At 33.4% G+C, this 25843-nt stretch overlaps 1 protein-coding gene across 2 annotated transcripts in view; it reads left to right on the top strand.

Moving 5' to 3' along the window:
- The window catches only part of Btaf1 (B-TFIID TATA-box binding protein associated factor 1), a 91477-nt gene that overhangs the window by 32810 nt on the left and 32824 nt on the right, over positions 1-25843 (top strand). For both annotated transcript variants that reach the window (XM_071611088.1, XM_071611089.1), the window contains 13 exons: positions 902-1031; positions 1298-1366; positions 3170-3259; positions 4222-4317; positions 4423-4599; positions 5707-5847; positions 7072-7196; positions 9813-9933; positions 17677-17781; positions 19692-19841; positions 20359-20501; positions 21334-21508; positions 22944-23147. In XM_071611088.1, coding sequence (XP_071467189.1) covers positions 902-1031; positions 1298-1366; positions 3170-3259; positions 4222-4317; positions 4423-4599; positions 5707-5847; positions 7072-7196; positions 9813-9933; positions 17677-17781; positions 19692-19841; positions 20359-20501; positions 21334-21508; positions 22944-23147 — 1726 coding nt within the window. The remainder of the gene's footprint in view (positions 1-901; positions 1032-1297; positions 1367-3169; positions 3260-4221; positions 4318-4422; positions 4600-5706; positions 5848-7071; positions 7197-9812; positions 9934-17676; positions 17782-19691; positions 19842-20358; positions 20502-21333; positions 21509-22943; positions 23148-25843) is intronic.

Here is a 25843-nt window from a genome sequence, read left to right as displayed (position 1 = left end):
CAAAGATATGAGTGTTGGAAAGGTAGACTTATTTTTCAGAGTTTACAAATCATTCATCCCACTAAAGTTGTTAAATACTTTCTATCTGCCGGGTACTGTTGTAGGCCCAGAGTATTCAGTAGTGAATATAATAGATTAGAATTTCTGCCATTGGAGCTTAAAGGGAAAGAAGGATGTATAATGAGATATGTTCTGTTATAGTTTGTCACTTTAATGATAAGGGTTAAATGTGGAGAAAAGGATAAAATGAGGAAGAAATGTGGATACAGAATTTGAAATTTTAGATTGGATGGCCTGGAAGGGCTTCACAGAAGTGACTTCTGAGTAAGATAAGAAAGAAGTAAGAGTGGCTCTGACTATCTAGAAAAAGACATTCCAAATAGAGGAAATTATAAAAGCAAATATCTAACAATGGAGACACACCTAATAAATTTAAGAATGTAAAGTGACCAACCAATGTAGCTAGATTGGGGAAAATTAAGGGAAGAATAATAGAGGTTGAGGTTAGGGAGGCTCAGATTTCTTGCATGAACCCGGTATTATTTAGCATATTCGTTTTCTCCAGAATACTGAAGCCCAAAGAAGATAGTGTTATGCTAGGCCAGATTACATTGTTGTAATTTAAAAAGGAGTGGAGCTGGTTCTACGGGGAAGAAAGAGTGATCATTAGATTTGGCATTCAATTTGAAAGGAAGCATTCATTGACCCATAGAGTGGTGGGATATATTTTGCTCAAAAAATATTAAGTAGTTACTTTCAGTTATGTAATACATGAGATTTTTAATAAATCATATAAGCAGAATATGCTAGAGCATTTATTCAAGTGATGGATTTTCTTACATTCATTGTGGTTCACATTATCCTTTGCCTACTTTTTGAAATGATGTCTTTTATTTTTTAGCAATGATAGCACTGATGGGGAGCCAGAAGAAAAGAGACGGAAAATAGCAAATGTTGTTGTTAATCAGACTGCAAATGATTCCAAAGTCTTGATTGACAACATTCCAGACAGCTCTTCCTTAATTGAAGAGGTACTACTGAAATAGCCTAAAGTGTCTGTTAAAATTGTTTATAATTTTTGAAGCTAATGCCCAGTTGAGAGTACTGAATAATTTATCAGTTGAGAAATTTTATTGGTAAACATTTTGCATCTTTATTACTAAAAAATAGTTATTTAAAAAAAATTTAGAGCTTAATCACTGCCACTTAAACCTACAAATGAATACTTTTATTGAATTACTAAATGTTAGCATAAAACAGATCTTTTAAACTAGTAGTAACTTTCTTTCTTATTCAGACAAATGAATGGCCTTTGGAAAGCTTTTGTGAAGAACTTTGCAATGACCTTTTTAATCCCTCCTGGGAGGTAAGATATCTTCATTACAGTTTCTCTGGGCTAGTATTTTTTGTGCTGATGAAGGAAACAGTGTCTTGACCCAGTATACTTTGTCAAGGGTCTCTAGTCTTCTCTAGAGACTAGGACATCAGGGCACATCATATCATTGACCTTGAAGTAGAAAAATTGGCTTTTCTCCTTTTATATCCTTTTAGTCATGCTTTAAAGTGAATTGTTTATTTCTTTTCATTCTGTTGACTATAATCTAAAAGTATGCATTTTTCTCCCAGGCATTGTTTCCTTTTCTTTGAATGGATAGTTTTGATTAATCAAGAACAGTACTTTCAGAGGTTGGGGATATAGCTCAGTAAGCCTGTGCTTAGCATGCACAAGACCCTGATTTTAATCCTCTACACACACACACACAAAAACAAGGAGTGGTTTCAAAACCAGTTTTTCACCTTCAAAAATATTCTTCAAAGAAAATCTTGAACAGCTTTCAGTATGTAAGAAAGATGATAGTGAAACATTTGATTGAATTTGTTGAATTGGTAGTCTTAACCTAGTCTGTCCCCGTTTGGCCCTAGGGTAACTAAAAAATAAATTTTTTTTTGCTTTGGGCTTGGGAATGTAACTCAGTAGTAGAGCACTTGCATACTATGCATTATCCCAGCACAGCAAAGGGGAAAAAAAAAATGCTTTGAAAGGTTTTAGCAGCATTTTTGTTCTTTTATGTACTTCTGTTTATTCAAGTCTTGGCTCAAATGAGGATTTGAGTATGGTGTCAGTAGCTTGTTTTTTTTTTTTTTTTTTCCCTTCCAGATGACACTGGGGAAAGTATCTTTACCTTCACTAAGAAAGGCGATTTATTCCAGGGCAACAGTAAAGCATTAGTCATGAGACATTTTGTTTGAATTTTCATTTTTTGGCACTTAACACTGATTATCTTGGAGCTTTTACCACTGAGCCACATTCCCAGTCCTTTTTATTTTATTATTTTTTAAAAATTTCAAGACAGTATCTTGCTAAGTTGCCAAGGGTCCCTTGGAGTTGTTAAGGCTGGACTTGAACTTATTATTCTCCTATATCTCAGCCTCCTCAGTCACTGGAATTACAGGCATGTGCCAGAGCTAGAGCTTATTTTTGATGCGTATAGTTCTAAAATATTGTTTTGAAACTGAAAAAAAATATAATGCTTTCTTTATTCTCCCTTTTCCCTTATTATGGATAGTTCTGAAATGCAGATAGGAGATAGAGTGACAACCATGTGGATTTATATTGTAGAAAGATTTTTAGAATAGGTGTTTTTTTTTGTTGTTGTTTGTTTATTTTTGTAGTACTGGGGATTGAAACCAGGATCACTTTACCACAGAGCTACATCCTCAGTTCTTCCTTTTTTGCGGGGGGATGAGGGAGAACCAGGGATTGAACTCGGGTACTCTACCACAGAGCCACATCCGCAGCCCTATTTTGTGTTTTATTTAGACACGAGGGTCTCACTGAGTTGCTTAGTGCCTTGCTTTTGCTAAGGCTGGCTATGAACTTGTGATTCTCCTGCCTCAGCCTCCTGAGCCACTGGAATTACAGGCGTGTGCCATTGTGCCCAGCGCCCCCCACCTTTTTTAGTTGTAGATGGACACAATGTCTTTATTTTTATTTATTTATTTATTTATTTTTGGTGTAGTGCTGAGGATTAAACCCAGTGCCTCACACATGCGAGGCAAGTGCTCTACCACTGACCTACAACCCCAGCCCTCCCTTTTTCTTAATTGAAGGAAAGATTGGTTTCTTTAAACATTTCATCTCTGACATTTGCTTCTTGGTTCTTTTTAGGTTCGACACGGTGCAGGCACTGGACTAAGGGAAATTCTTAAAGCTCATGGAAAAAGTGGTGGTAAAATGGGAGATAGCACTTTAGAAGAGGTAAGTGTATTAAAGCTCTGAATATTGCCAAGCTTTTTAGTAATTGGTTTGTTTTTACCGTAGTAGAGGGAAGTAACAAAAGTATGCATCATTGCATCATGAAGTAGGAGTGAGGGGTAAATAATAGGGAGAATTATGAGTGGTAGAGTGCTTACCTAGCATGTGTGAAGCACTGGGTTTGAATCTCAGTGCCTCATATAAATAAATAAATAAACAAACAAATAAATAAATAAATGAATAAATAAATAAAATGAAGATCCATTGATAAACAAAATTAAAAAAAATGAAGAGGCAAAAAGGAAAGATAGGAAGTTTGTTATAAACAGGAAAAATGAGTTTGGGGAAGGACATGTTTGGAAACATTGAGTGGGAAAACATGTAGAAGCAAGAGTATTTGAGCAAGACATAATGAAGTGGAAGAGTAAGGTGAATAAGAGGTTAGTGGAAAGGTTGAAGAGCAGCATGATTGTTATAGCAAGAGACACTGGTATTAGAGTAGTAGATATGTAACAAGTTTATTTGATACCTGAGCAACCTTAAGTCATTAGTTTCTCTTTGAAGTACAAGTAAGAGAATCCATCAATTTAAGACTTTTTATATACTATGTAGGAGTCAAATTAAATCAGCAAAGAGGATATACTTAATTTTTAAAGGTAGTAATTAAAATGGTTCTACTTTTTGGTTATTGTTCATTCGGCTAAAATAGTCTGTCCTAGGGGCTGGGCATGTGGCTCAAGCGGTAACGCGCTCTCCTGGCGTGTGCGGGGCACTGGGTTCGATCCTCAGCACCACATGAAAATAAAATAAAGATGTTGTGTCCACCGAAAACTGAAAAATAAATATTAAAAAAAAATAAAATAGTCTGTCCTAGTATTTTATTTTTATTTTGGATCTAAGTTATTCCTAAAGACCTATTTACAAAGTGTGATCTTTGTTATTAAAAACTGATTATGTTTTGATAGATGATTCAGCAGCATCAAGAATGGTTGGAAGATTTAGTTATTAGACTCCTTTGTGTTTTTGCATTGGATAGATTTGGAGACTTTGTTTCTGATGAAGTAAGTGTCATCAAAATGAAGCTTTTGCCCAATCAAATTTTAAATTATATAAAATAAGTTTGTATATTTTTGCAAATATAACTTCTCTTTCTTTCTCATCTATAGGTTGTAGCACCAGTTCGGGAAACTTGTGCTCAGACATTAGGTGTGGTTTTGAAACACATGAATGAAACAGGAGTTCATAAGACTGTGGATGTGCTGCTAAAATTACTTACACAAGAACAATGGGAAGTTAGGCATGGTGGTCTACTGGGAATAAAATATGCTTTGGCAGTTCGTCAGGTAAATCCTTCATGGTTTGAAGCATGCTGGGGGTGGGGGGTGTTCCTCTTAGTTTATTTTCATTAACCACACAGAATGGCTCCTTAATGCTTTGGACCAGCTTTTCCTCTCTTGTCTTGTTCATGATGTAAAAGAATTGAAAACTCCCTTCCTGTCCTTAAATACAAGCTCACAGCTTTTTGAAGTTTTCTAAGGTTTTTTTGTTTTGTTTTAAATGACTGCCAACAACATGACATTTCCTTGTGATTTTTGCTCGTTAACTCAAGGGCTCTCTGTACCTTATTTTCTTCTTTACTTCCTTCCTTATTTTTCCTGGCTCTAGTACTTTTTCCACACCCATCACCCTCACAAACAAAAACTGCTTTTCTATGTTGTGATCTGTAGCCCATGTAGAGAACAGCAGTGCTTCTCACAAATGGAAACGCCTTACTAGTTTTAGAAAAGCTCTCCCTATTTCATAGCAAGATCAATTCTCCCGGAGACCCCTAGTGTATGATCAAAGAAGTAGTTTCTGGGTGCCCGTCCTACTGGGGAAAATGAGAAGAGATTAGATGGGAATAGTGAGAAACAGCAAGGGATGCCTTTTCTTTTCCTCTTCTCTCATACCTGCTTTGGTTGTCCCTGACATTGAATAAGAAATGGAGCTAAGGTTCTACCTTGTGTATGTGTGTGTCCATGTTCACACAGAAAATCTGTAATCTTGGGCTGGGGATGTGGCTCAAGCAGTAGCGCGCTCGCCTTACATGCGTGCGGTCCGGGTTCGATCCTCAGCACCACATACAAACAAAGATGTTGTGTCCGCCAAAAACTAAAAAAATAAATTAATTTTCTCTCTCTCTATCTCTCTTTAAAAAAAAATCTGTAATCTTATTTAGGAAACATCTTCAGATATTGAAGACACATCAGTAATAAAGTACTTAATAGTCTTTCTCACATGGATTGTTTATGTTGGCTTCTACTGATGTTATTTTTCTTTTCTGTTTGTGTGATTTTTTAAAATATATAAATGTTGGACTTTATGCTATCACATGGCAAATTTAATAGAAATGTTTAAGCACAACAGTTGTACTGTAGAAAACTAATCTGTTTTGATGTACTATTTTACAGGATGTAATTAATACTTTATTGCCTAAAGTTTTAACTAGAATAATTGAAGGACTCCAGGATCTTGATGATGATGTCAGAGCGGTTGCTGCAGCATCATTAGTGCCTGTAGTTGAAAGCCTAGTCTATCTTCAGACACAAAAAGTAATTTAAACTTTTTAGTATTTTTTGTTTGTTGTTGTTGTTTTCTGTAGAGCATATTTACATTTGGGATATGGATTTTTTTCCTCCTTTATTCTCAATTTTCTTGTGACAGATATCCTCTGGTGCATGTAATGTTGAATATATATGTTGTCCCTGGGAAGAATGAATTGTGCCTGTTTACTCTCTTCCTATACATAATATACAGAGACATTCCTTGAGAGGAAAGAATTTCTTCTTTATTTTACTCCTTCTTTGTTTGTTTTTATGTTAGTTTTTGAAATAATTTTTAATCTGGTTTCATTTTTTTATATATATGACAGCATTATGCATTACAATTTTTATTATACATATAGAGCACAATTTTTCATATCTCTGGTTGTATACAAAATATATTCACACTAATTCGTGTCTTTATATATGTATTTTGGATAATAATGATCATCAAATTTCACCATCATTTATAATCCCATGCCTCCTTTCTTCCCCTCCAATCCCTCTGCCCTATCTAGAGTTCATCTATTTCTCCCATGCTTCCTCTCCCTGTCCCACTATGAATCAGCCTCCTTATATCAAAGAAGATATTCGACATTTGGGTTTTTGGGGATTGGCTAACTTCACTTAGCATTATCTTCTCTAACTCCATCCATTTACCTGCAAATGCCATGATTTTATTCTCTTTTATTGCTGAGTAATATTTCATTGTGTATATATGCCACATTTTTTAATCCATTCATCTATTGAAGGGCATCTAGGTTGGTTCCTCATTTTTTTAAGTGATTGTTTTAAGTTATATGTGATATTCCATTTTATCAAATCCAGAACACAATAGTTAAATGTGTAATTAGAATTGTATTTTGAGCTCAGAAATTAAATTTGTCTTTTCATGATGGCTAGTACCATTTTAAATGTAGCAAGATTGCTTTATATAAAGGGGCATGTCTTGTATTTCTGTACAGTATCTTCAGAGTTTAGTTTTTTATATAAAATACAGTGTTGACTATTTTATTTTCTGAATTTTCTGCCCAGTGTGAATATGGTTAGGAAGGGAAATGCCAAAGTAGAGTTTAATGGCACTAAAAAGAGGGATAGAGATATGTTAATAGCAAATAATATCTCCCTCTTAATTTTGTTTAAAACTGCCACTATCAAAGTTAATTGGGATTGGCAGGGCTTGTGAAATTTTTGTGTAGAGTTGATAACTTTTCTTGAAAACTGATCTTATAGGTACCATTCATTATAAATACATTATGGGATGCTCTTCTGGAATTAGATGATCTCACAGCTTCAACAAATAGTATTATGACTCTTCTTTCATCTTTGTTAACTTATCCTCAGGTCCAACAATGCAGGTAATTATTTTTGATTATTATTCTTCACGTACCCCTTTCAGATAATTAATCTTAAGAGTAATAAAATTTAAGTTGAGGATGGCAAAGATCACAGGCAGCCCCTTTCTCCTTATTGTAGCCACAACACATTTGGGGTAAGAAGTTATTTTCAGGGATGGGCATAGCTTAGTAATAAAGTGTGTTTGGCATGCACAAGGTTCTGAATTCAGTCTTCGATGCTTCTCTCCTACCCCCAGTTTCCTTATCCTAGAGTTACTTTAGTTATGTAAGTCTATAAAATAGTTCACTTTAAAAACATAATCATTACATATTGTTACCAGCTTTGGTCCCATAATGTAGACATTATTTAATGATATTAAGTTTATAGGATTATACTTGACCATCAGTTTTCTATTTTCAAAAACTTTCTCTCTGTGAACTTTTTTTTTTTTAATATTTATTTAGTTGTAGATGAACACACAGTATCTTTATTTATTTTTATGTGGTGCTGGGGAATGAACCCAGTGGCTCACACATGTGAGGCAAGTACTTTAGCACTGAGCTACAGCCTCAGCCCCTGAACTTTTTCTTTGTAATGTTAATTTCCTCAGTTCTTATTCTTGATTTCAGTAATTTCTTATCAGAAAGTGAATACATAATACTGTTATGCTCAAAGGCAGAGATTAGGTGAAGCCAAAAACATACATCAGAAATTTAAAGTTAATGGCTTTGATATCCTGATATTTAATGTAAAGCTCAGTTAATTAGTGTGTTCCCTATCTTTTAAGACTGGCTCCTAAATATTATTGACTCCTTCTATGCAAGTTTTAAAAATTCACAGTTGAGAATGTTAATTACTTTTCTTAACTTCGTGAGGGTGGTCAATGAAAGTTTGTAAAATTGTGACTTAAGAATGTTCTGGCTTATAAGTATTTCCAGTGGAAATTAGATGTATAAAGAAACATGTAGAAAAGCTCTCAAATAATATGACTTTCTTTTATTTTAACACTAAATTTAGACTAGTAGGACAGCACATAAGTAGGAATAACTAAATAAGTGTTTGTAAAAACAGTAGAAGAGAGAAATTGAAGTGGTGGTACATGTATGGGGTTTCCTACTTTTTGTATGCTTTAATTACTAATGAAAATTACAGGAATTAAGTGAGTTTATCCATATGAAAACTCTCCCTAAATTGCAAAATGCAGAGATTTTAAATTGCTCTAAATCAAGAGTTGGTAAAGTTTTTCACAGTGAAGGCACAGATAGTAAATATTTTTGGTTTGTGAGTCAAACAGTGTCTGTCACAATTACTCCATTCTGCAGTTACAGCATGAAAACAGCCATATAAAACCCATAAAGGAATGAACTTGCCTGTGTTCCAATAAAACTTAAAAAAAAAAAAAAAAAAAAAAAAGGCTGGAGTGGATCTGACATTTATTTGCGCCTTATAGGATGGTGTCAGAAAAACTAGATAATGTAAGAAAATGAAATGATGTTTTGAAAATTCTGGGAAATTGATGTGAAATAATGTAGTTTTCTATGCTTTTATTTGTTTATTTCAAAATTGCATTAGTAGAAATTTTGCTTCATGTGTGTGTTATTTGGCAGATACTTTGCAGCTTATGTAAGAAGGGATGCAGCATGTTTTTTGGTGCATGAACAATTACACTATTAACAAGACATTGTTATAATGCTTTATGTATTTTAAGTCTCTTATGTCTTTGTGTGCATGTGTTCAAATTAGAATTTTATAAATGAACTTAGTACATGTGTAAATGAACTTAAGTGCAAGAAGTAATGTTCATACAAACTTACAAATAATAAAAATAATATTAAAAGAGGAGTTCTGAGAGGAAACATTAGAGATGAATAGATAAGAAATTAACCTTGGCATGTTCTTTTTTTGTTCATGCCTTTTTCTACAGAGGTGTATATTTCAAATGCTACTTATGAATCATTTCCTAATTCTAGGAAACTTTTACAACTGACTCATGAATGTGGCAAGAATCTTATGGCTCAAGTTAGCATAGACTTCTCTTTTCCCATTTAAAATCTAATCTGTGAGAAGAAAAAAAAAAGGTTTTCTAACTTAGTAATGCTAAACCAGGATAACAAATTTCATAGCTACCATCATACTATCTCTTGCTCCTTAGATACATGGCAGAGATGGCCTTAAAGGGGGGTTAAACTTAAGTGCATCTCCCATTGGGGTTAGCCATGGGGCTGGAATGAGGATTGGCAAACCTGATTGTGTAGCTAGAATATGTGTCCCATTTTCCTGAGTAAACATAGTTATAAATATAGTTATTTTGGAAAGTTCTAACTTCATAAAGGTTATTCATGGCATTAGGGCCAAAGAAAAACCTTCTTTCTGGCTGCATTTCCTCTGACTCTTGGTCCTGTGATAACAGTTTTGAATGAGGATGTTAAGGGGCTGGGGATGTGGCTCAAGTGGTAGTGCGCTCGCCTGAATGAGGATGTTAAGTGAATGTTCATATGCAAGTAAGATAGAATCATCTTTTATTCATCAAAAAGACACTTGATATCAATATCACGATCCGCATGAGAATGATATATAGGTACTGTATGGCGTTTCAACTGAGAATGAGTAAGATTAATTTGTGTCTTCTTTATTAGTATTCAGCAGTCACTTACAGTTTTAGTTCCACGTGTCTGGCCTTTTTTGCATCACACTATATCATCAGTTCGAAGAGCAGCATTGGAAACTCTGTTTACGTTATTATCAACACAGGACCAGGTAAGAACTAATAACTGTATATAGCAGTCTTGAAATTTATATAAATTAATTTCATAAAATAAACCTGATCATTAGCTTTCCCTTGCTACATATTCAATGATCAGAATGTTGGGCCTGTATAGAAGAATACAATCACCATGAGGGCAGAAATATTTAAATATTTAGTTCTAATTGTATTCTTAGCACTTGGAATAGTGCTTAACACATACAAGGTCCTCAAGATTTGCTGAATGATTGACTAGCCCCTTCCTATAGGAAACCTGTTATTCAGTCTTTGCTTGCCTTGTATGGTTGATAACTGGTGATTGGCAGAACTTATCCCATGTTAGAAAGACTACATTGGAAACTTTGAAATATAGTTCTTAAAGACTGACCACTGAATTCCCATATTATTGCTTTCTCTTAAAGTTTACTCTTAAGAGTATGATATTTCCAAGGATAATATACTTGAGGAGTCGCATATTGAAATACCTACATGGATCCTTTAGGTAATATCAGTGGGTGAATGTAGTCTGTGGTGAGCTGATGAGTCCTGCCCTGTTTAAAAGGCTTCACACTCCAATTGTTAAAATAACCCCATATAGGTAAAACAAAATATCTGAGGGGAAATATCAGTAAGGAATCTATTGTTAATAGCGTGCTATATTGTACATAGTACTATAGTTTGGGCCAGTCATCTTAAAAAAAGCAGTGGTTAACTTTTTTAGGTAATAGATTATTGCATGAATAAAATGTCTCTCTTGTGTCCATTAACCATGTGTTTCCATGTGAATTAGGAATATTCTATGTAGATTTGTTTTAACCTGCAGCATGATATTGTGAACTGTGAATAAACATTTGTAAGTTGAGTTTTGCCTTATTTTGATTTTGTCTAATCAGAATCTTCTCTGTAGAAAAACTATCAGGTGTTTTATAATTCTCTGTTGATCAGGCATGGGTTGATATGACAACTGGCATGGATTGTTCTTAATTTTCATTTCATTTTTGCTGTAGTTTTATGATTTTTTTTTTTTTGCCTAAGTATTTCTGATGTAAGCAGTCTTAAATTTACTTTAGAAAAACCTCTCAAAGCTGTCAAATCTATTCCTTCTACTTGATCTTTTTTTTTTTTTTTAACATACAGATTTGATTTTTAAGAGTAATTTAGATTTACAGAAAAACTAAGGGAAAAGTAGAGTTCCCATATACCCTTACATCCCTTCCACTATCCTCCCAATTTCTCCATTGTTAGTATCTTGTATTAGTGTGGTACATTTATTAAAATTGATTAGCCAATATTATTACATTATTAGCAAAAGTCATTTTACATTAGGGTTCACTCTTTGTGTTGTAGATTCTCTTTTTTTTGACAAATATACAATAATAACATATATCCAGTTTTACAGTATCATCAGAGTATTTAAGCTGCACTAAAAATCCCCTGTACTTCTTGTTCATCCCACCTTTTCACTCCCTTAATTCCTTGCAACCACTAAATCAGCTTAATGTCTTAGTTTTGCCTTTCCCAGAATATTATACAGTTGAAATCATATAGTGTGCAGTCTTTTTCATATTGACTTCTTTAACTTAGCAATATGAAATTACTGTTTCTGCTGTCTTTGTGACTTGGTAGCTCATTTGTCACTGAATAATATCCCATCATATGGACATATTACAGTTTATTTATCTATTTACCTACTTTAGAACATCTTGGTTACCTCAAGTTTTTGGCAATTAGGAATAAAGCTACTATAAATGTCATTATGCAGATTTTTTTATAAGTTTTCAACTCCTGTAAGTTTCAAGGAGCATAATTGCTATATAATATAGTAACCATATATTTAATTTTATAAGAAATCACCAAATTATCTTCCAAAGTGACTGTGATTTTGCATTTTACTAGCCATGGTTTAGAGTCCCTGTTACTTCATACCCTGGCTAGCAGTTGTTTATTTTGGATCTTAACCATCCTTGTAGTTATGTAGTAGTATTTCATTGTTTTAGCAGTTTCCTAATGACAGATGATATCGTACACCTTTATATGCTTATCTACCATCTGTCTGTCTTCTTTGGTGAGGTGTCTGTTCAGATCTTACCCATTTTTTAATTTTTTTTTTTTTTTTAGTATTTTAGTTGTAGTTGAACACAATACCTTTATTTTTATTTATTTATTTTTATGTAGTGCTGAGAATTGAACCTAGGGGCTCACAGGTACTAAGAGAGCATTCTACCAGTAAGCCGCAACCTCAGCCCCCCTTTTTTAAAATTGGGTTGCTTGTTTTATTCTTGTTGAATTTCAAGATTTCTTTTTAGCAGGGCGTGGTGTTGCACACCTGCAATCCCACCTACTTAGGAGACTGAGGCAGGAGGCCTGCTAGTTCAAGGCCAACTTGAGCAACTTAGTGAGACCCTGTCTTCAAAAAAAAAAAAAAAAATGGATAGAGAGGTAGCTCAATGGTAGAGCACTTACCTAACATGCACAAGGCCCTTGGCTTCTATCTCCAATACTGTCAACAAAACAAACTTTTTGAGGGCTGGTTGTAGCTTAGTAGTATGAGACCTGGGTTCAACTCCAGCACCATAAGTGAATTAAAAAAAAAAAAAAACCTTTTTGATACCATCATTAATGAAATTTCCCATTGTGTCTTGCTTTTACTTTCAGAGTATCTTTTTTTTTCTTTCTAGATATACATGACTGTAGGGTGTATTTTGACATGTTATACATACATAGAATAACTATTACTTGTTCAAAGTATCTTTTTACTGGGTAATGCTGTCATTGAAACTTAATACTGCTGATTATAGATCATTTTGTACTTTGTCACTGTCCTGAGTCTTCCTCAGAGTACCCTTACCACTGAAGACTGTAGCTATGGTTAATTATTCATCCTCAGTACATTCTGCTTTTGACCTTCATAAATGTCCTTTTATATCCTTTACTACTTTTGTTTGATTTTTTTTGTTGTTGTTATGTTTTTTCAAATAGTAGTATAAAGCGAACCCTTAAAAAAAAATCTTTTACAACTACAACCATTATTACTTTTGCGGGGCGGGGGTGGTTAAGTAGAGAAAAGAACAAGGAATTAAATCATTCATGTTTCATCATCCACAATTGGCATTTGTTTTAGTTTTTATCTTATTGATTTACATTATTTCAGAAAATTTAAAAATAAGTTGTAATCCTGTTTAAATATCACTTGTTTTTTAATTTACCTACTTCTTTCCTTTTACATGTTTATAGAAAATATTATCATTCTTACTCCAGTGCTTAGTTTCAATACAGTCATAGTTTTTCTGGAGGGAGAAGATTAAGTCTTTGAACAAAAATTTGGGGGAGCATAGCTTCAATTATTTGCAAAGTTGTTAGTAGTTTATCGTTGACTCTATTTTAGAATTAAATTCCTATCTTTCTTGGTCTTTAGATATCTGGCTTTTATCAATTTTAAATCTACTTTTAATCTGTTTCCATATTTATATTCAGGAGTCAATAAAATATCCCCATTCTATCTTTGTATCACAATTGTAATTATGTTATGTTCACTTTATCAGAATATCTTTGCACATGTCTGATCACTCTGCTTTTGCAACTCCCTATCCTCACCCTCACCTTACTAAATGTCAGTTCTCCTTCTGCCTCTGAGTATCCCTTCATGGAATAAGTCAAAATCTTTAGTGCCACAAATCTATTCCAACTTTAGTAACTCATTGTGATTTTTCTGTATTTAAAATATTATTTTGATAAAAGCATTAATGTGCAGTGAAAACTTAATTTTTATTTTTAATCTTGTGATCATAGCACATGTGCTAAAGATCAAAATAAACCATGTTTGAGGCAGTTACTGTATGCTTCACAAATTATCTGATACTTACTTATTGATTGATTCAATTTCATGATCTCTTACCTGCAGTTCTGAAATCCAAAACTTCTTGTAAATTGAGTCAGTTTATAAAACTATTCATTTGATTGCAAACTATACTGAATAGAGGCTCTCTACTCTTTTTTCCTTCTTAATGGGCCTATTCCTAAATTTTGCTTCAGAAATGATATATTTCATTTAAATACTGCCTCAGACTTATTGGGTGTTTACATTATGTACAATACATACAACATCATTATTCTAAAATTTGAAAAGTTCTGAAAAAAAAATGTTTTTAACAGTGATTGAACCCAGGGGCACTTAACTACTGAGCCACATCCCCAGCCCCTTTTTTAATTTTTTTATTTTTAGATGGGGTCTTGCTAAGTTGCTGAGGGCCTCACTGAGTTGCTGAGGCTGGCTTTGAACTTTCGATCTTCCTGCCTCAGCCTCCTGAGCTGCTGATATTACAAGTGTGTGTCACTGTACCTGGCAAATTCTGAATTTCAAAACACATCTGGCACTAGGCAATTTGGATGAGAGATGTTAACCCTCTAATGTTAAAATTTATGCTTGATTTAACTTGCTTTCCATTTTCTGAGCTGCTTCCTTGCCGTTTATCTCATCCTACTATTGCTGAGTAGTTGACATTCTTATATAGAAACAATCATAAATTAAAGATTATTAAATTATTAAAATTAAATTAAACTAGAGCATTTTGTTACCACTTCAATGGTATAATGAAAAGATCCTTTAACTAAACCGAAGGATCTGTGTTCTAACTTTGACTCTACCATCTGTTGACTTCTTGACCTCAGTCAAGATTATTTGACTCTTTTTGGTTAAATCCCTATGCAGCCTTCCTCAGAATTGTATGGATTAAGTGAGATAACATATATGAAAGTGCTTTGAAAATTTTGTTAATACTATACAAATATAAATAATTAGTAGTTCGGATAGTAAAACACTAACATTTGCACTTCAAGAATTCTTTTCTTATAATTTGGTAATCTTATTTATATTCTTGGATATAGCATATTTATATAAATATTTATATATTTATACAATATTTAAAAGTGATATTAATAATAATCTGAGTTATTATTGGCTTGTTTTATCCTAGGAGATGTGCTAAACACTGTATATGAAGTGGCTACTGCTATTTTTATTTTGCATTTGAGAGAACTGATGATCAAAGATTAAGAAACTTTCCCAAACCCATATAAGCTACACAGCTCACAGTGAGCTGCATACTTCAGATTCAGATTCAAGTCTGACATTCAGCTTTTTAACCTACATTTTATATAGGGACAAAATGGATTAAGTATTGGTTGAATTGCTTTCCCATTTCTGAATATAAAGTCATCTTACATACAAAGTAAGAAATGAATCTCACTTCTGAATTATTAGTAACTGTTCTGGTTTCAGTTTTTCATGTATCCAGCTATTATTCTCAATAATTCCAGAATAATTAGGTGAGGTCAAACTTGACCCAGCATACTGCTACCTCATTAAGATTGAAGCTTCTGTTCTCTTGAAATCATTCTGATTATCTTTAGTAACTTTTTTGTTTTCCCTGATAAAATTGGAAGACGTCCATATTTTTAAATTTTGCCCATTTTAAGTATACAGGTATACACTTTTCTAAAATGTCTTTAAATAGAACCACAGTTAATAGTTCATGAAATCTTATTTTCATTATATTTCCCTGTGGCATACCATCACATCTGTGAAAATGTTTTAATTCCTGTGTCTTTATTAATGAGTAAGTTAGCATATGGAAGTGTTTTATACTCCCTAAGTGTACTCTTGGGGAGTACAAAATAGAAACTCCTAAGAAATCCAAACTGGTTTCAGTCGGTAATTACTTACAGTGAAGATGTGACTTTTTTTTTTTTTTACTGTGCTATTAGCTTGGTAATCAAACAAAGGAATTTACCCCCCCCCCCCCCCCCGTGTTGTCTCTTTAACCAGGAAATGTTGATACGTGCAATGGTATATCTATGAATGTGTGTGTGTATCAGTGAACCACTGGTTTGAGAAATGAATAATGTCATGTATCCACAATTACATCAAATTACATCACAGAGAATAGTTTTATTGCCTTAAAAATCTTTTATGTTTTACCCATGTCTCTGTTCTTCTCCCTGGTTCTTTTAAATAATTATAATGTAGAATTGACTAAAATAACAAATACAAACAAAAATTTATAGCCTGAGAAAATATCTACAGTTTGTGTTACATTTTCCTGGTTATAAATGGTGGTGATAGAAAGGAATCTACAGATGTAGCTTCTGAATCCACAAACAACTTTTTGAATTGCCATCAATGGAGTTGAGGATAGGGGAAGAGTTGGTAAATATAATGGAGAAAATCAGAAATGAAAGGAGATTATGGAGCTGGGCACAGTGACATCCATCTATAATGTAATCCCAGCTGCTTGGGAGCCTGAAGCATTAGGATCACAAGTTCAAGGCTAGCCTTAGCAACTTAGTGAGACCTATCAAAAACAAAACCACGAGAGAGAGAGAGAGTATGAAAGACTAATAATACTAAGTTATCTGTAAATCACTATTACTGTTTTTCTAGTTGTCTTTAATTCTCTCTGGTGAAAAAATAGAAATTTATTTTCTTCCTACCTTTCCTTCAAAAAGAAGAATTATAGTTTACCAACTTAGTAAATATACTCACCCGGTTGATGATTTTTGTAAGTTGTTTTAAACTTTTCTTAAACCATCATGAGAAGGTGAAGCCCAGGTCCTATATTTGTCATTAGTTTTTCACTGGCTAGAAAATGATAGGTAGCTTTTTAAGTTATGCACATACTATCATTGGAACTTGTGTTTCTGGAATTTCAGTTAAAAGTATCAAATTTCTCTTCGGTTTCTTCCAGACACTGTATTTTTTGTGTTCAGAAAGTTATGATGTGGTTTGGATGATAGGTACTGTGAACTAATTTATTTGATTTTTCTGGTGTTTCTGGTCTTGTTACAAGTTTGTAATTATTTGAGTAGCATTGAGAATATGTACAGTTCCTTGTGTTGAGAATTCTGGATACATAATAGGTATTTGGTTACATACTTTTTGGCTACTTGATTTAGGTAGGCTTTTGAAATGTTGAAATCCCTTAGCTTAAGGTTTTTAATCTAGGTTTGAGGAGACATTTGAACCTCTGATATTGGAAACAAAATTATATACCAAAGTATATACATAATGTGTCTTTTTCTAAGAAAAGAGTGGGCCTAATAGCTTTCATCAGATTTTTTTTTTTTTTTTTTTTTTTTATTTTCGGCAGAAATAACATCTTTGTTTGTATGTGGTGCTGAGGATCGAACCCAGGTCGCACGCATGCCAGGCGAGCGCACTACTGCTTGAGCCACATCCTCAGCCCTCATCAGATTTTTGAGATGTCCCTTACCTGAAATAGATTAAAAACTTTTTTTTGGTCGTGAATGCAAAGTACAATTTTCTAAATTGGGTGTTATCTTAAAACTTATTACTTGTATTACTAGTGAGCATATAGAACTTAAACTCTGATCATCTAGCACAGCAGCAATAACCTGTTATTCCAAATTTTCTGAAAATGCAGTGGTGTATGATATAACCAAGGAGAAACTTCTGGTTACTGCTTGGTTCTATATGGAGGATAATTTCACCTTATTTGAGTGTTAATAATTTTTTTTTTTAGCTCCCCAGTGATTGTATTCTATGTAATTTCTCCACCTTTGGAATAACAAATATAATATTTGTTTTCTCTCAAGCTTATCAAATTCTATCACCAGCTGAACATTTTTGATAAAGCCATGTGATCTTTTCATGATAATACTTAGCTTATTTGACTTATATTTCAGATAAGCTGACAACAAAGAACTAAACACTATACCTTTGATTCTGTTTTTATTTTCAGAATTCTTCATCTTGGCTTATACCTATACTGCCTGATATGCTTCGACATATTTTTCAGTTCTGTGTTTTAGAAAGCAGCCAGGAAATTCTGGATCTCATTCACAAGGTACAATGAATATATCTTTATCCCTCTTTCTATAAATTTTGTAGATTTTTTTAAAGCTTTTCATAATTTCTGTACTATGGATCTGAGATTTTTAAGAAATTAAAAGTCATCAAGAGACTTGAAAAGTCTAGCAGTCTTTATAATGAGACAGGAAAGTAGGTTTCTTGTGCAATGTAATAGTTAAGTTAGCCATGCTTCTTCACTTTTTTTTCCCAATTTTAGAGAATAATACAATATGAACTATTTTAGTTTCTCTTAACATGTAAGGCACTGCCTCAAAATACCTTTATACCATTTTTTTAAGTATTGCACAATATAGGTACAAAACTAATATTTATGATTACATTTTCTTACATAACATATAGTAAAAATCTTTAAACCTTTAAGAGAAAAAATATATTTTTGAAAAAGCCGATATTTGTACATTTTTAATTCTACCAGTAAAGGAATACCCTGTACATATTTTTAGAATAGTGGATATCTTTAAGATGGATACTTTATAATTTCAGTTTAAAAAAAAATACAAAATGAAGCTGCTGCTGTCACAGATCACTGTACTAAAAAGATATAAATGCTACACCATGTCATAGAAACAATATATATATATCCTCCGTTATCTTACAAACTTTATGTTAAATCATATAATTAGAAAAGACCAATAAACCCACTTATTAATGCTGATTTTTTTATTTGAAAAAATTAGTCATGTCCTTGCTGTATCTTAAATACTATAAGAAGCCATATCTGAGAGTATACTTTAAAATACATAGTCAGTGTAAAATAACTTTGTGCTTGGTTGGTAAATGAAAATTGATGCATGTTTTATTTCTGTAACCAAGCTTGAATGTGTACTTTAAGCTTAAAAAAAAAAAAAAAATCTCAAGGAGGTGAAAAAGTCCCTTTGGGCCTGTGCATTTTAATTTGTACGATACACCTTTTTTTTTTTTTTTTTAAAGTTAGCCATAACAAGCTGGAATTGTGGTTAGAATAGTGCATGTTATTTAAGCTAAAATTCAAGCCATTGACAAAAGATTTCTTATTCTGCTTTTTTATTTTGTGACCTTTAAGGCTTTGTTTTAAGCACTTTCTGAAAGCCTTAATACAGAAAATAAAACAGGGAAGACTGATTTTGCTGTTTATAGTATGCTTATAAGATCCAAGTATTTTTGGGGGGTGATTTTGATAGTATGGAAAGTCTTAATTATAATAGTTTAGACTTGTACTTTTTTTAAATTAGCAAGGTTAGTCATATGTGTTGAAGTCTTAAAAGGAGGAGACATTTGCTATATTTAATAGCATTTGTGGGGGAAAATGGCACTTGTATCTTGAGGATTTGTTTTGAATTGTTAGTCTCTGAGGTAACTAGCTCATTTTAGACTTTTAAAAGTGGAGTTATTTCTGCATGCTGGTTCTAGCCAATTTAATGTTAGGCATCAATAAAGATACCTTACTGAGTAAGATCATGAATTGAGACTTACACTGTTTTTAATTCAACTAGGATATTACCACTTTAAAATTTAGCAGTGAATACTTATCCAGAGCTATTATCTGTTAATGTGTTTTCTTGAATATAATATTGCATTTGTATCAATCCCTATGATGCATGAAAAGAATTATAGTGACTTAATGAGACAACTCTTACTTTATGGCTAATTTTATTTTAAAGTTTTCCATAAAATATTGGAGAAGGCTCTGTTTTCCTTTTAAAAAAAATCAACTTTCATTACTTCTTGTAGTATATAAACCCATCCAAAAACAGAATTTCAAAATAAGCCTCTGTTGAGTTTTAAAATTAATATGTGTGCCATTTCTACTTTTTAAATTTTTATTCAGTATCCCTAAGAATAAATATTAGGTTTTGTTAGTACTTAACAGGAAAGTTTCACTTTCATGTTCTTTTTACTTTATAGGTTTGGATGGAACTCTTGAGCAAGGCATCAGTTCAGTATGTGGTAGCAGCTGCTTGCCCATGGATGGGTGCTTGGCTTTGCTTAATGATGCAGCCTTCTCACTTACCTATTGATTTAAATATGTTGCTAGAAGTAAAAGCTAGAGCCAAGGTAAGTGTAGAGAGGCACATGTATTTCTATATTCAACTTAATTTTTTTTTTCTTTTGGGAGCCACTGAGGATTGAACACAGGGTCTTATACATGCCAGGCAGGTCCTCTACCCCTGAACAATATCCCCAGTCCTCAATATAGTAACCATGTAGGAAATTCATATTATTTTATTATTAACAGCAAAAATTAATTTAGCATTTGTAAGGAGAAATTGTGTTTTTATTAGGACCATGATAAGGTTGAATAGTAATTTTTATCCATTAAAATGTTATGAAGTGGGGCTGGGGATATAGCTCATTTGGCAGAGTGCTTGCTTGCCTTGCATGCACAAGGCCCTGGATTCAATCCCCAGCATCACTAAATAAAATAAAGGAGACTGCATATTTTAAAAAAATAGTAATAATGTTGTGAAGTGTATTTTACTGTGGTTATTTCAATATTTTTGTTGTTGCCAATTAAATTTTTATGTTTAACCTTTATTGTTTTTTGTTTTTGTTTTTTCTTTCTTTTCTGTAGGAAAAAACAGGTGGTAAGGTACGTCAAGGCCAAAGTCAAAGTAAAGAAGTACTTCAGGAGTATATTGCAGGTGCAGACACCATCATGGAAGACCCGGCCACAAGGGATTTTGTAGTTATGCGGGCCAGAATGATGGCAGCCAAGTGAGTATACACCAAGTGTTGAATAATTTATAGGTCTAGCCTGACAGATTAGCTCTCATGGGGAGAGAGAAAAAGAGACCCTAACTAGATGAAGACTTAGATTTATGAGCACTATCAGCCATGACTGTCTTTAGTTTAAGAACAAAACCTTCAGCATACAGATCAAGTAGAACAAAAACACATTCAGTTGAAATGTTACCATAGTCAAAGACTTATATAGTGTGCCCATAGCTGAATTATGGCTAGACTGCTTAACCAAAAAGAAACTTTCTAAACCCCAAATATCAAAAGTAATTAACATGGGATTTGATTTCCACAAAGGCTTTCCTGGGAACCTGCACTTTTCTTCCCAGGAAAATCCTATATATAGTCACAGAGGTCAACCCTGGGTGTGTCACTACTCTTCTCTGATTTGAGAGGTGAGCAGCGTCTGCAGCCTGCCTTAGGAATGTATAAGGCTTTGCTTGTGCCTTATTTTCATGTATCCTAAAATTTTTTCTCAGCAGGGTGAGTCAAGAACCCACCTGGGCTAAGTTGAGGTCCCACTGTCCCCTTAGAGGGAGTCCCTCAGACCCCTGTCCCAGGACAGCCTCCGAAGTCATTTAAACGAAAGATTCCTCTCATGTATCTGTTAATCCTTCCTCTATCACACTTGTTACAGCCTATGAAAAACTTAGAGCAAGTAAATATTTTTTTTTCCATTTTAAAAATAGAATTTATATCTATTTATAATGATAATTAGGAGTGAAATCTACGGGAAAATATATGGCTTCATTGGGAGAAATTTTATTTCAGGTAATTTCTATAGTAACTTCTTTTTTCTCCCTTTTAGATTGTTAGGAGCACTTTGTTGCTGTATTTGTGATCCAGGTATAAATATGGTAACTCAAGAAATTAAACCAGCTGAATCCCTTGGCCAGTTACTACTCTTCCATCTCAACTCCAAATCTGCCTTACAAAGAATTAGTGTTGCTTTGGTAATCTGTGAATGGGCTGCTTTACAAAAGGTAAGATTTTTTCCTGAAAATAATAAAGACAAATTATGTGAACTAATTTCCATTAGCTGTTAGGATAATTTATATTTTACAATATGAAAGTGAAATTTTTCTCTAATAGGATCCAGCAATCATAGAAAAAGTATTCCAAACTATATTGAACATTATTTCATTCTCATTTACCTTTAACCATAACATTTTTCTTAACATTTCTACCCATACCTGAGACTAATAGGCATGCCCATAATTAATATTTGTTTTTGACCCCGCAGTCTATTAAGAAAGGTCCCTATCAAAAACATGGGTATATATGGAAGCAGTCCAGAAACTGGGTTGTATGTATGCAGTTGGTCATTCATTCTTGTATATATCTCATAGTACTAAAACTACAAAAAGCTGCTTTGTGTTTTAGAGCTCTATTTGAATGGGTAGTAGCAAGGGCAGAATTTTAGTCAGAGGAGAAATCTCTCCATATTTAAACCCAGATCTTCATGTATCAAACAAATCATTCTCTTTTAGCCCCTTTAACCTTTAACTTATCATAAGATGTATGATTTTATGTAAGACTTGTTTCTGGAAATTTAACTGTCTGCACTTGCTGTGAGAGTTGCTTGTTACTGCCTCTTAGCAGTGTGTCAAAACTGTGTCTAAAAGTAATTGAGCCATGCTCTATTGCAACTGAGACCCCTGCTTTGCCTCTGGAAAGAAGCAAGGCTCATCTGTTTTTAGGCAGGACTCGGTGTGCTGGAGAGGCAGTGATGCTGTGTGTTTTGTGCCTCTCAGACTCAGCAGCAAGTGTTGACAGTTCGGTTTCTGGACCCTCACAGAGCTTCTCTGGATTTACTCTGTGAAGCCCAGGCTGATCACCCAGATCCCACAGAACCCCTCATGGCTCACCACTGAGGCTATTCCCCCTCTGGTTGGGGCAGGCAACAACCAGAGAGAGTGGGAAGGGTTAGTTAAATTTGGGGGCAGGTAAGTAGCTTTTAAATTATATATCCATTTTTACAGTATGGCATGTAAAGCTGTGGTCTAAACTGTTAAGAAGTCTAATAATGACTTTAAGTAATATTTTTAGTTAGTGCATGCCAAATGTTTTCTTGACTTATTTTTAAGAAATTTTTATAGTAATGTACTTTTAAATCTGTGCTATATTTATGTAAACATCAAATAAATTCAGTACAGTAAGAGTAATTAAGTAAAATAAATTTTAATGGAATTATAATAATTCCACATGCATGTTCTGTAGTCATTCATATTAAAAATTTTAGAGCAGTTTGGGTATAATACCTTTCTCTGTGCAATTAATTATTGTTCTGAGAGAAAACAACAGATTAAAAAATCAGTAGAAATTTAGAATTTGGTAGCTTTTAAGTGAAGATTTATATAACTATAAAATTATGTTTATATATTTGCCCTGAATATTTGTTGTCTATTATATTTTTAGGAATGTAAAGCTGTTACCCTAGCTGTGCAACCACGTTTACTTGATATCCTTTCAGAACATTTATATTATGATGAAATTGCTGTTCCATTCACACGAATGCAGAATGAATGTAAACAGCTTATATCATCATTAGCTGATGCACATATTGAAGTTGGTAATAGAGTAAACAACAACGTTTTAACTATAGATCAAGCTAATGACCTGGTGAGTAAAGAAGTAACTCTCTTCATTTTAGAGCATGAAATAAAGATTAGAAATTTGTCATAGCATGTTTGTCACAAAACCACATATTTTGTTGTATCTGTCTGTGGCCTGGTAGCCTCTCATCTCAACTCTAGTTTATTTCATGTGTTGACTTTTCTTGGAGAATGGGGAAAAACTTTCTTTTTTTAAACTGTATTTTTTCCCTTCTTTTTCTGTGTTTTTTTTTTTTTTTTCTTTTTTGTTGTTGTTGTTATTATTGTTTGTATTTGGGTTTTTTTGTTATTGTTGTTTTGTTTTGTTGGTAGTACAGGGCCTCATGCATGTCGGCAAGCACTTTACCTCTGGGCTACATCCCCATCCCTTTAAACTCAAATTCTGACAAACCAATGTACCTTTATTCAAAAAAGTTGTTACATTTTGTTGTTTCCTAGTCTTGCTTGTGAAGGGAAAAATATAGGAAAAACTTTAACAAATCCCTAAATATTTCTTCTCCCTGCTCCCAACATTAAATGAAAATGGAAATTCAAACATACTTTAAAAAGTAAAGAATTCATACAACAAACATTATATACTCAGCAATTAGATTGTGCCGTTGACATTTGACAAATACATATTTGAATTATCACGTATATATTCAAATATCTCCCCTTCTTTCCAAACCACCAATCCATCTTATTTTTTAATGTATTTCTAAGTAAATTTCAGATATTTGTACACTTTAGTGTGTAAGTGCTCAGTCTTAGGTGAACATTAGATGAATTTTCACAGATACATATGACTGTAAAATCCAAACCTTGTCAAGATAGAAATTCCCATCACTACTTTGTAGTCAGTCCCTTCTTCTCCTTGTCCCTAAGTAACCATTCTTTACCTCATGGTAAATTAATTTTGCTTGTTCTACAATATCATATAAATGTAATTATACAGTGTGCTCTGAAGGGTTATTTGTTTCGTTTTGTTTGGTGTACTAAGGATTGAACCTAGAGGTGTTCTACCACAAAACTATATCCCCAACATGTTTTTATTTTTTTTGAGACAGGGTCTCATTAACTTGCCTAGGCTGGCTTGAACTTGGTATCCTCGAAGTTATCCATGTTGTGTGTATTAATAATTCATTTGTTTTATTACTGCATTTTATGGCATCGTATGAATATTTCAAAACTAGTTTAAGCGATTCTCCTGTTGATAGACATGGGCTATCGCCAGTTTGAGGCTATTGTGAGCAAAGCTTCTGTAAGCTTTTTTAATACACATTTTTTTGGTATATTTTCATTTTTCTTTGGTAAATATATATGAGTGGAATTGCTGAATCTTAAGATAGTTGCCTTTATTTTTTTGGAAAACTACATAGAGGATAGGGGTATGGCTCAGTGATAAAGCTAGGTAATACCCACCACTGCAAAAAACTAAAATTAAATTTAAAAAACTCAGACTTCTCAAAGTGGTTGTATCATTTTACCTCCTAACTAACAAGGTGTGAGAGTTTTGGGTGCTCTACATCATTAATAACATTTAGTATAATGAGCCCCTTTAACTTTAGCCATTCTGTGGTTGTGTGATGATGTCATTGTGGTTTTGAGTTTCATTTTCTTTGTGACAAATTATATCTTTATTGGCCATTTCTGTATCTTCCTTTCTGAAATGTCTTCAGATCTTTTGTCTACTTTTAGTTGTTTCTTATTGAATCATAGGAGTTCTTTATAATCCTGGATACCAATTCCTTGTCAGATAGATTTAATCTGAATAAATTTATCAGTTGTTTCCTTGATTATGATTTGTGATCTAAAGAACCTTTTCCTATCTCCAAATAGTGAAGGAATTTGCATACATTTTCTTCTAAAGCTTCATAGTGTTAGCTTTCATGTTTAGATTTGTCTTCCATCATCATCATCATTATTTGTACAAGGGGTTAAACCCAGGGGCACTTAATCACTGAGCTATATCCCCAGCCCTTTTTAAATATTTTATTCAGAGACAAGGCTGAGGCTGGCTTTGAACTTGCAATCCTCTTGCCTTAGCTTCCCCAGCCACTGAGATTACCAGTGTGCACAACCACGTTCGGTTCTTCTGCCAGTTTTTAGTAGTGCTGTGGATCAAACCAAGAGCCTCATATGTGCTAGCCAAACATTTTGTACCACTAAGCTACATCCCTAGTGATCTATCTTGAATTAATGTTTGTGTATAGTATGAAGTCAAGGTTGTTTTTCTACATATATCTAGTTTTCCTAGCATCATTATTAGGAGATTTTTTTCTGTTGGATTGCTTTGGCATCTTTGTAAAAAATCAACTGAAGAATGTATGTGGATCTGTTATCTGAATCTTTGTGCCCAATATGTTTGTATCTTCCTGACCAACACCAGTGTCTGATAACTACAGCTTTGTACTTAGTTCAGTCTGTGAGTTCAGTTAGTATAAATTAGTTATTCCTGGGTTATAGAATTGAGAAATTGAGCTACTTGTTTGTGTTTGGCCTCATGAAATAATGTTTCTTTCTTTCTTTTTTTTTTAAGAGAGAGAGAATCTTTTTTGTAGATGGACACAACACAATGCCTTTATTTTTATGTGGTGCTGAGAATCGAACCCAGGTCCCGCCCGTGCTAAGCGAGCACTCTGTGTGCACTGAGCCACAATCCCAGTCCAAATGTTCATTTCTTAATCCCCTTTCTGACTGAAAAATACTGTAGTTGAATTTTTT

The sequence above is a fragment of the Marmota flaviventris genome, chromosome 4 (genome assembly GCF_047511675.1).
Source record: "Marmota flaviventris isolate mMarFla1 chromosome 4, mMarFla1.hap1, whole genome shotgun sequence".
Classification (NCBI taxonomy): domain Eukaryota; kingdom Metazoa; phylum Chordata; class Mammalia; order Rodentia; family Sciuridae; genus Marmota; species Marmota flaviventris.
This window is presented reverse-complemented; position numbering and strand designations above follow the sequence as displayed.